At 32.5% G+C, this 12,157-nt stretch overlaps 1 protein-coding gene across 1 annotated transcript in view; it reads right to left on the bottom strand.

Moving 5' to 3' along the window:
• Positions 1-901: 901 nt before the first annotated feature.
• The window catches only part of LOC136974556 (integrin beta-PS-like), a 200,173-nt gene continuing 188,917 nt past the window's right edge, over positions 902-12,157 (bottom strand). Inside the window, exons 28-30 of the mRNA XM_067269471.1 lie at positions 11,059-11,175; positions 7,259-7,425; positions 902-2,418 (exon numbers count right to left, since the gene is read on the bottom strand). Coding sequence (XP_067125572.1) covers positions 2,347-2,418; positions 7,259-7,425; positions 11,059-11,175 — 356 coding nt within the window. The 3' untranslated portion in view covers positions 902-2,346. The remainder of the gene's footprint in view (positions 2,419-7,258; positions 7,426-11,058; positions 11,176-12,157) is intronic.

Here is a 12,157-nt window from a genome sequence, read left to right as displayed (position 1 = left end):
AAGAAAATTGCAATTATTGTATATAAAACAATTACTTAAAACTAAATTAATCCATGCACCTTTAATAGTAGGTGAAATTTAAAGAATGTAGTGTTTTCAACTGTCTGTGCCTGAATACGGCCCATTAACCAGATCAAAAACATTATTGTTCTATAAACTTCATTCACTGTTAATGATACATCGAATAATTCAGCAAAGTAATTGTAGTGGCTATTTCTTCCCTAATTAAAACATTTCTTAATATAAATTAACTATTAACCAAAAGAAAAACTTAATTCAAATATCAACTGTTGATTTCTGATTTGATTTTGTGATGGTGATGTTTTAATCACTCAACAATTCAAATAGCAAAGTCTATACTTATTTTTTCAAATGCTTCAATTTTTTCATGATGTCTCTGTATTCATTGAAAAACAAGAAAAGATTACCCTTCAGATCAATCTCTCCATCTTAATGCTTAAAAATACCAGCATATGTTGAAGCATTACGCTTAATTTAATAAGGAGTTGAGAAAATGTCAACTTTTCCAATAATTAAACTATAGCATAAATGCAGTAAAGAATTAAATTGATTTTTGAGTCACTTGTCCTTTTACTTTTAGTTATATTTAGTTATAGAATATAAATTTCTAGCAACTTTAGTTACATTTTAATACTAATATTTTTATTCATTAGAACTATCTGATGATAATTTAATTATGCTTGATATTAGAAAATTCATATAAATAATTGTCTTTTGGAATATTGAAGTAGCAATTAATCCCAAAGATGAAATATTTGTCAAAACATTATTTACTTACTCTAAAACTAAAATTATTTGATGAAAAGTATTACTAATTGATGTTTAATTATGAAAATTTTTAAATTCTAGCAGATAATCAGTTTTCATAATTTTTGATAAAGGTTGGATGTAACAACTCTTAGGCAAAAACAGTAGGAAAAACTAGAATGGCTGATATTATTACTAAAATATTGCTATTTGTTTTTACAAAAACATTTTTTTCACTTATCAATACAAAATCTTATGTATTTGTAATAATACATTTTAACCTATATAACAAAAATACAAGAGGGGGTGTATGAAATTTTCTCTCTTCCTCTAAAGGAGGTATAGAGAAAATATAAATTTATCTCAGTAATAAAATCATTTTCATTAGTATTAGTATTTGGGATCATCTCCTATTTTTCCAATTTTTGCTACAGTACAACAATTTTTTCTGTATTTATGAAGTTAAAAAAATATTTTATAAGGAATGCATTTTCATCATTAAGACTTTACTTATGTATGTGTGCCAGTTTATTTGATTAAACAGCTGTCAAATTTCAGAAATTAGTAATCATCAAAGTATGGAGCTGAGTTAAAATATGACTTGTCTATTCTGTTTTTGTATGACAACATATTAACTTGTTACAGATTTGAAAAGCAGTTTGACATACCTTACACAGTTTTCCACTTTTTAATACTGAGAAAATAACAACATAATGATAAATAGTAACAAAATATTCCTGTCATTTTTTATACTTAAATTAATAATACTGCTTTCATACTCTAAATAACATTCAGGATGTGTATAAAGTCTGGAACCAATGGGAAATTTTTTCTCATAACAGATTCAGTGATAGTGCCTAGTAAGAAAGACTGAATGAAGATAATTCTCCTTTGTAGCCGAGAAGGACATATACAAAGGCAGCCAAATTTGGTTTCAGATATTCAGAAAAACTGCCGATAACACATGGCATGATGGCAAAACTGCTTCAGTAACTTTGAGAAACAGGATCAGTCATGACAAGCTCAAAGTGGATGACCATCTGTCAGTGAGGAGACATGTTTTGTAGTGATATTGTTCATTAACATTAGTACTAATGTGTTCTTGCACATTTTTCCCATTTGTTCCAGACTTTATGTACATCTTGTATATATATAAAACTTCAACCATTCCAAACTACGATAAATTTCTCTCCCCTCTAGTTGCAAAAAGTTCTGCTGCCATTGATCTTATAAAATATTAACAAAGTTGCTAAATATATAAAAATACTTTTCTGAAAGCTTCCCTGAAAATCGTATTTATATAACTTGTTGCAACTTTCATTAAAAAACTTATTTTCTGAATTAGGAGTATTTCTCATTGTTTACACTGATAATTTTAAAAATAATATGATACATAATATATGATGCTATATTAATAAAGTCTGATAAAACATTACTAATTTTTCAAGAATGTTTTCTTTTCCTCTTCCATATCAATATACTTTACAGTATTCTATTAAGTGCTCTTAAATATCTATAAAATTTAAGTAAACATGATGGAATGTTCTTTTTAAAATGATTCAACCTTTAAAGTTATAATCAATTGTTTTTTGGGTTATAAGTTGGATTTTGATAGCTAGATACTGCTTTCTTATATAGAGGATTTGTTTCCTAAAAAAAAATTAATTATAATAAGTAATGTGCTTTCAAAATAATATTATTATTATTTTAAAAAAATAATGGACTATATTTACATATTAATATATTATAAAATTCATATGTAAGGTATTATGGAAAGGAAGTGTAATACTTTTTCTTTTCCATTGAATACTGAAATCAATTAAATATTTTTAACTGTAAATTTTTCACTTAAAAGATGAGTCATATCATTTGTTATTTTTATTCATACAGTATTTCTATTCTCTGTTATGTTCATATTTAACATTTTTATTCTCATATTCTGTTACAGTTAAACCTTATGTATTCTATTTTTAAATTTTGTGTTTTCCATTGGTCATTTAATATCTTTTATTTTGCTTTATTTTCTGTTATGAATTTTTTATTTGGAAATTCTTCAACTGAGGATCAGTCAATCTGGTCAAAAGCATTTTTATTTCAATAAGCTTCTTGCTGGAATTTCAAAGGTTAAATCTTACTTGTGTCATCATTTTCTCTCCAGTTGTATACAATACTCTTGCATATTGTATGCTGTTTTTTATGAAGAACTAATTAATATATCTTTCAGATCATATTTATATTATATAAACTAAAATATCCTTGATTTCTTGAATTTTGTTAGCATTTATTACAGTTATTACTTTTTTCATATTTCACTTTCTGCCATGTGAACACTAAGATGATCCAATCAAACCCACAATGGAGCCAATTGGGTGGTGAGCAACAGGGCCCCCATGTATCTATTCCAGTGAGGAATAAGGTTAGACATACAGTATGTTAAATATGTTGTATTTCAAAGTTTAAAAAATGTATTACATTTTCTAAAGGAGTCTAAATAAAAATGATTGAAAGATCATTGAAATCTTTTACTTCGCGAATTATCATTATCTGCTAAATTAATCAATGCATCTTTAACAGTGAAGGTGAAGGAACACTAACATTTACACTTCCTTAAACCTGTTATGACACGTAATGTTTTCAAACTATCTCACAGTTCTTCCTCACGTCAACTACCTCTGGAATGCTTCTGAACGGAGCATATGGAATTCAACGGGATCGAATGTCATTTTGACAAAGTCAGTCGTGTGCTGGTGGAGGTAGCTACGGGTCAGCATCTAATAAGGACTGCCAGACCAGCGACAGACTCAGCTCCTCCTTTTGGTTGACGCATGTGGCTACCTGGCCGGCTTTATAGATTGCTATGGTTTCTAGCCACTTAAGATGGTCTTGGTGGGGTGTGTTGACGATGACTGCAGCTTTATCAAACTGCGCCTCGACATCGGGATCGGACGCATATGTTGCAAGGGCAGTAGTGAGCCGCCCATGCCGGATATCTGCTCGGTGATCCCTTATACGGGTATTTAAGGAACACTTGGTAGAGCCATGGATAATAAGTCCTTATCCCACCTGTTGTCTCTAATTGGGATGGAATAGATACCAGGAAGTCTGGTGTGATCCGGAGGGTCTTTTTCATTTCGTAGGATATCGAAAATCATGGGACATCTCCTGTATGCTACTCGTATCCAATGCTTCTTGGCTATCTGTGTATGCACTGTGTATGTCTTAAGATATGGGTTAAACGTGATGGGAACACATGTCAAACTGTCAGGCTCTAAGTCGGCATTATCATTTGCGTTCAAGTGTTGGTATCGCTCAACTAAACGGCGCATCAGAGTCGGGTACCCGTGTTTGGTTGCTATCTTCTTAATTCGAGCTAGCTCAGTTGTTAGGGCTTGCTTGGTTGATGAATGTGAAAACGCCGTTCTGACTAGAGCGTTAAAAGCTGCCGCCTCAAATGAGAACAGGTCGCACAAATTGACTGGTATGTACGTAGAAGTAGCAGACGGTTTGTGGTATACTGACGTGTGGATGTTGGATTCTTCTATTCTAATGCCAACGTCAAGAAAATGGACCTCCTCTGTGCTAGCCTGCTCCATTCCTACCGTCAAACCGCAAGCGTTGTTGTTGATGGCTTGCACGAAAGACGCCATGTCAGGAACTTCCCTCCACATGATGAAAATGTCGTCAATGTATCTTTTACAGACCAGGATGTTAGGGAGGAAAGGTTGGAGGACCTTGCGTTCAAGCTGCCTGATGACCATTTCACAAAGGTCCCCAGACACTAGGCTACCCATCGGTACTTCTTTCTTCTGCTGGTAAACAGTACCGTCAAACGTAAAAATAGAATCGTAACATATGAGATGGGCCACTTCTAGTATTCGTTGGTGTAGCGTTCGGTCCTGAACTACACTAAATAAAAAATCTCCAAGGGAGTAGAAGGCTGGAGGGAGCTCTTCCGAAGGGTAAATAGACTTGAAGTCTAAGAATGTCACAAATCATGGCAGGGAGGGTAGATCTCGTAGAAGGCAGCTGAGGACAACTGATGTTGTGAGGGTAGTCCTCCAGGTGGGGAGCTAGAAGGTTGTGAAGGCTAGAAGGTTGCTTTCTCCAGCTTCGATGTGGGTGCCCTTGCTTTATCTACAATTGGGAAAAGTTGTTGGCCCACTTTATGCATTTTTGCCTAGGCGAAAAGCAACCTTCTAGCCTTCACAACCTTCTAGCTCCCCACCTGGAGGACTACCCTCACAACATCAGTTGTCCTCAGCTGCCTTCTACGAGATCTACCCTCCCTGCCATGATTTGTGACATTCTTAGACTTCAAGTCTATTTACCCTTCGGAAGAGCTCCCTCCAGCCTTCTACTCCCTTGGAGATTTTTTATTTAGTGTAGTTCAGGACCGAATGCTACACCAACGAATACTAGAAGTGGCCCATCTCATATGTTACGATTCTATTTTTACGTTTGACGGTACTGTTTACCAGCAGAAGAAAGAAGTACCGATGGGTAGCCTAGTGTCTGGGGACCTTTGTGAAATGGTCATCAGGCAGCTTGAACGCAAGGTCCTCCAACCTTTCCTCCCTAACATCCTGGTCTGTAAAAGATACATTGACGACATTTTCATCATGTGGAGGGAAGTTCCTGACATGGCGTCTTTCGTGCAAGCCATCAACAACAACGCTTGCGGTTTGACGGTAGGAATGGAGCAGGCTAGCACAGAGGAGGTCCATTTTCTTGACGTTGGCATTAGAATAGAAGAATCCAACATCCACACGTCAGTATACCACAAACCGTCTGCTACTTCTACGTACATACCAGTCAATTTGTGCGACCTGTTCTCATTTGAGGCGGCAGCTTTTAACGCTCTAGTCAGAACGGCGTTTTCACATTCATCAACCAAGCAAGCCCTAACAACTGAGCTAGCTCGAATTAAGAAGATAGCAACCAAACACGGGTACCCGACTCTGATGCGCCGTTTAGTTGAGCGATACCAACACTTGAACGCAAATGATAATGCCGACTTAGAGCCTGACAGTTTGACATGTGTTCCCATCACGTTTAACCCATATCTTAAGACATACACAGTGCATACACAGATAGCCAAGAAGCATTGGATACGAGTAGCATACAGGAGATGTCCCATGATTTTCGATATCCTACGAAATGAAAAAGACCCTCCGGATCACACCAGACTTCCTGGTATCTATTCCATCCCAATTAGAGACAACAGGTGGGATAAGGACTTATTATCCATGGCTCTACCAAGTGTTCCTTAAATACCCGTATAAGGGATCACCGAGCAGATATCCGGCATGGGCGGCTCACTACTGCCCTTGCAACATATGCGTCCGATCCCGATGTCGAGGCGCAGTTTGATAAAGCTGCAGTCATCGTCAACACACCCCACCAAGACCATCTTAAGTGGCTAGAAACCATAGCAATCTATAAAGCCGGCCAGGTAGCCACATGCGTCAACCAAAAGGAGGAGCTGAGTCTGTCGCTGGTCTGGCAGTCCTTATTAGATGCTGACCCGTAGCTACCTCCACCAGCACACGACTGACTTTGTCAAAATGACATTCGATCCCGTTGAATTCCATATGCTCCGTTCAGAAGCATTCCTAAGCTAGTTGACCTGAGGAAGAACTGCGAGATAGTTTGAAAACGTTTGTCACCCACTGTATATCTTATATGTGTTAAACGCCAGTAACAGGTTTAAGGAAGTGTAGATTTTACTCTGGTGCTGAAGTTGGAGTCAGTTCTGTATTTAACACTAACATTTTTGACTTAGTTAACAGATCATCTTCAGATGTGAACAGATAAAAGTAAATATCACTTCCATCTGTCTGCACCCAAAGATGGTCCATTAGCCAAATTGAAAATGCTAGAGTTCCTTTAACTTCACCCATTGTTAAAGATGCATTGATTAATTCAGCAGATTATCTAGTGACTAGCAGGGCAGTGGAGTTGGGGTCAGAAGCAAGTTTGTTGCCAGAGGAACAAAAATTAGTAAAAATGGACCAACAAAAATGCTTAAAAAGTAGCCCGATTTCTGAACACCATTCTGGGTTAATATAATCAAAGTATGTTTTAAACTGTTATTTAGAGGTTGGAGTAGGACCTACTGATATTCTGAGTTGGGGGCTTTGTCTAATGACTTTATAGCCCTGTGGCTAGTTCATCTTTATCATCATTATCCAAACCAAACCACTTTTTTTTTCATAGACAAATTTCAAAAACTATAGAAAATGCTGAAGTTCTTTAGAGAATTTGAAATTTTTGTTGGATTTTACATTTAAGGACTTTCCTTACATTTTAAGTTATAATTATATTCTGTGTTGTCTATAACATACCATGATATATTTTTAATGTGTTAATAAAATTTTCTTAAATATAGATCACAACAAAGGTAAATTTGCATTCTTTGTTCTTAGAAATTTAAATAATAATAGTTTTACTTAAATTTCTAACAAATATAATATTAAAATATTTCACTTACTTGACCCCATTTAAGTTTATCAACTTCTTCTTGAAATTTTTTGTAATCTCGTAAATCTTTTAAATGGATACAAAATCTTACTATCAAAACTGCAATTAATCCAATTAGAAATACTCCACCAGCTACAATTCCAACTACTAAAGGCACATTTATTGGTTTTGGACATTCTGAAATAAATATTTATTGGAAATTTAAATAATCATTTAAACAACAATTAATAATTTATTAGAAGTTAAGTTTTAGCTAAAAACGACTAAATCTTATATAATACAAAATATATGAAGAGTGAAATGCCATTTTCTCTAAATACATTTTATTGAAGAATTGAATTCTAAATGCAATGTTTACTGCTGAAAAAAATATTGTAGCAATAATGATGCTGTAACTGGCTGTATTTTGAATTTGAATTTATGTGAAGTCATAACATTTAACGTGCAAGTCACATGACTTTTGGAACTTAAAACATTACAATTTATATTTACATCATTTTCATATTCCAGAGACTTTTATATTTTAATCTTTTTATTGTAAAATTAAAATGAATTCATTCACTAGAAAATGTGTTTTTTACTTCTCCTGAAAAGTTTGTTTTTTGGCATTTACAACATCATGGCATTGCATGCTTCATATACAAATATAAGTAAAAAGCACTATAAATCTAATAATTTTATTATTAAAGCTTCATGTCCTTTTCCTTTGTAATTTAATCTTATACAGCTATGTATTTTTGGACTTATCACACCACATTATCTTAGGAATCTTGACTTGTCTTTTTTCTCTTTATTTTTTTAGTAACATTAAACTTCAATATGTACAGTACATTTCAGGTTTTTTACCCCTCTTCAGTTGGAGCATTACATTTAGATTGTGGCTGTATGCCATAATTTTAAGTTATAGAATATTCTAGATTGTAGTTTTTGTCCTCAATTCTTATCATTTCCTGTTTCTAGAACTTTCTCCTGCCCTTTATTTCTACTTCACTCGGTTGTTGATAGATATTCTGAACATCCCATGGGGAGATTAAATGCCCAAGGGCCCAAATGTGGAAGTAATAATTTTTTGGAAAAGGGAGAGGAGAACACAGATGAGAGGGAAACGGCAAAGAAAGAAGGTCAATCCATACCATAGTGAAGAATCTAGAAGTTTTCTGAAGGCTTCATGCCACCAGAGTCCTAAGGCTTAATACAATCGTCAATGAAGACAATCTCCATTATCCCCAGAAAAAAGGTATACGATACCACCCCAAAAGGAACGACGAAATCCCACCAAGAATCAACTAAAATAGTCATCTCAGAAACAGAAGGATCAACAGAGTATGGGTACTTTTCCTGTCTCTATTCTCTATCTATCTTAATTTCCCAAACCACATCTTTAGGCATAAGTTAGTTTTAAAAGTAAATGTTTGTAATAAATATCATGCTCTTTTTTTATTATTGTAAGTGTAAATACCTCTTTGTTTGTCATGCAGGTCCATGTGCTGGATCTTTTTGTTCTTGAGCAGAGCTGGGGGAACGCCCTAGAGTTGGTATCCAAATCCCTTTTAATGTGCATTGTGTTATCTCAAATTTATTATTTCATTTTATACTGTCTCAATATTGTTGTATTATTACCTTAGTGATGATTGGGCACAATTGCACTTTCACAAGATAATAACTTAAAAGGTTTTCTCATTAAATAAAATTTTCTTCTGTTTTAAAAATACAATCTTGTAAATTTTTCTTTTAATTTCCCACATAAAGTATAATTTTTATCACTAGTACATTTTCTTCTTAGAAGCTAATGTATTAGTAAAGTTACTAAAAAATAAAAAGAAAAAAGACAAGTCAAGATTCCTAAGAAAACATAGTGTGATACTATCAGAGCCATAATAACTAGGGTATGGCCAACATGGCTCCCGCCATAGGCACTGATTTAATAAAGGCGCCAACAAGAAGGTTTTGGAATAATATGTATTCAAAATTAATAACACAAAAAAACTTCTAAAATTATATTTATATAGTATTTATTATCTGTAATTTCTACAAACGTATATTTCAGAAATAAACCACCATTTTTATTTTTATTTAATAACAAAAATTAAAAAGGTGCGCCATTTTTATTCTTGGCCATAGGCGTCCAAACTCCTAGTTACAGCACTGGTGATAAGTCCAAAAATAATAGCCAAAACTACATTGCTATATATGAATAAAAAACCTGGATATATTATTATATATAAAATAACAGAGAAAACCTTTACAAATATTGAAAAGTGCTTAAATTATTACATTCAAAACATCTTAGTTTAAAAATAAAGAAATATTTATAGTTAAAACCCTGTTAAAAAACAATAAAAACAAATTGAAACCAATAACATTTTTTATTGATGTGTATTGGTTTGATAATTCCAATAAAAGCAAATAGAATTCCATAATTAATTATAATTAAAATGACTATAACAATTAAAATACATAAATGTATTTGTAAAATTTTTAATAAGACATTTGATTGTATAAGTTTGAATCTAATAACACTGAAACATATGGCATCTTTGTCTATATGTTCCCATTCTAAAATTCCTTGTTTGTATAAGTATACTAGTAATTAAAACTTAATTTGAAACTGAAATTTGTCTACTTCAGAAAATTATGGCCAATTCTAAAAAAGGAAAGTCATGTTTGGAAAGCAGATAATGGTATTGTTCCAATCTATTTTAAAGGAGTAAACTTCATGCAAATACAGACATCTTTCATCTATCTTCATAAAACATATATATAAATCTATAAATAGAGACACCCAATAGGCTGTCCACTTGCTGGGAGAATATGTTGAATTCATGTTATTTGAAGAAATGAATAAGGGGATGTAAGGATGAGGATGACCAAACAGTCCACATTGACTGGATCAAGAGATATGTTGGTCCTGAGAGCAAATTGGCTGATCTTAGAAAAAAGAGAGGCTGTATGCCCCAAAAATTGTCAACTAGAGCTGATGAGAAACAAGATAATGAAGAGGAGGAATGAATCGAACATAGGGCATATAGACAAAGGGAAACTGTTCTACCAGAAAATGATGAGAATCATAAGGTTCAAGGTGAGAGGATACCTAAAACTGAGGATAGTTTGAGTAGCAAGTACAACTTGAGAAGGCACCAAATCAACTTCCATGCATTGAGTCATGGGGACAACAACTAGATATCAAACTTTGTAGAGACACAAAATGTAGCATATTGGTGTACTCAACATTAGCCCCTCATGGTGAAAAGTTTTCTGTTTGTTGTAAAATTTTTGATGGGAGAAGGGGGAGATATATGGTCTGAATACGTTGTGTTCTGTTGCATAACTAGCTCCTTGGATGGGGCAGAGTAAAGGAGGGAGAGAGGGATATCGCGCATGCTCAACGAAGGAAGTGGGGCTTTTTGGAAGAAAGAAAAAGTAGAGATGATGTGTAGACGAGAGATTGGCAAGTTCGTTTTTTTGTGTGTTGTTTCCTTTGTTTTAGTGTCTGTTATAGCAAAAGGACAGAGAAGTGGTCGGAAGAACTATAAACTTTAAATTCCTTGTATTGGAGTCAGAGCATGTGATTTATTTCTTCGATGTTTCTTTTTCGTTCCTGCATGGTGAATACTCTAAAGATCGAGTACTTCACCACAAGTTGTTCTTAAATGCAATGGTATTGTTCATTCCATAAATGCTGTGATAAAAAAAATGACAGTTGAAGTGTTAAACAGCTAAACAATGAACTGTATTTATTCTTTTTAAATTTCAACTGTATATATACATTTTAAATTAATGAGAATTAAAATAAAATTATAAAAAAATTACCTTTAATGTTCTGTGCAAAAATATAAAGTTCATTACTTTCATTATAAGTATATTTAAATGTAAAAGAACATCCATCATTATCTTTGAACACACACAGTTTCTCATTTTTATTTTCAACTGTAAAATAAATATATTTATATTATTAATAATTAGTAATAAAGCAGAATATAAAATTATTATGTAAATACAGCAACTAAAATCATTTTATTGTTTCAATATTTAATTCTGAGCTTATAAAAATTGTAGTTCAAGACTTTCAATGCAAAATTTAGTTTTAATTTAAATGGAATAAAACTATATAAACTACTTTTCATTTAATATTTATATTTTATATATTTTCATTTAAAGAAATATGTAGTTTTTAACTATTGAAATTATGTTATCTTTCCTATTAGATTTTATTTATTTATTTTAATGGTTAAATTGTACTTTTCATAAGTTTCATAAAGTTCACATACTGACAATAAGCAAAATTAAAATATTTAATAATGAATTTTTCTCATATTTACATATTAAACAATAATTTGATTATTTATACATATTAAATTTATATTTTTTCCAGTTTTTTAAAACTAAATTATGTTTAGTTATAGAAAATTCTGTTATTTTATTAATCAAAAATTAAAAAATAATATTTATTGAGTACTTTTAGTTGTTTCAATCAAGCTTTGTCAGAATGTTTAAAAAAGAAACAACAACATTGTTGTTTTTTGAAATATTCTGTGACAGAACCATAGGCTAACATGACACTATCAACAAATATGCAATAAAATAACGTTTATTTTAACACTGAATAGTAAAGAACATTATTTACATTGTAATAAAACATTAATATTCATTATAGATATAATTTATAATTGACTACTTGAAAAAAATGTATTTTAGTAAAATAAATAAATAAATTAGGGTGTACTATAGATTGCACTCTATGGAATTTTGGGACTTTGAGTATATATTTGAACTTGAGGAACGATGACAAGTTCAATGGTACCCTACTTTTTGACCGGAGACAAAAAATAAGAAAGTCACCATACTTTTTTAATGCTATCATGCAGACGGCACCTTAGTTGCTAGAACTGCCATCTTGTGGTAAAGTCTG

Source organism: Centruroides vittatus, unplaced genomic scaffold (assembly GCF_030686945.1).
Source record: "Centruroides vittatus isolate TY-2023 unplaced genomic scaffold, ASM3068694v2 contig_350, whole genome shotgun sequence".
Classification (NCBI taxonomy): Eukaryota; Metazoa; Arthropoda; class Arachnida; order Scorpiones; family Buthidae; genus Centruroides; species Centruroides vittatus.
Note: the sequence above shows the minus strand (reverse complement) of the source record. Positions and strands in the feature narration are given on the sequence as shown.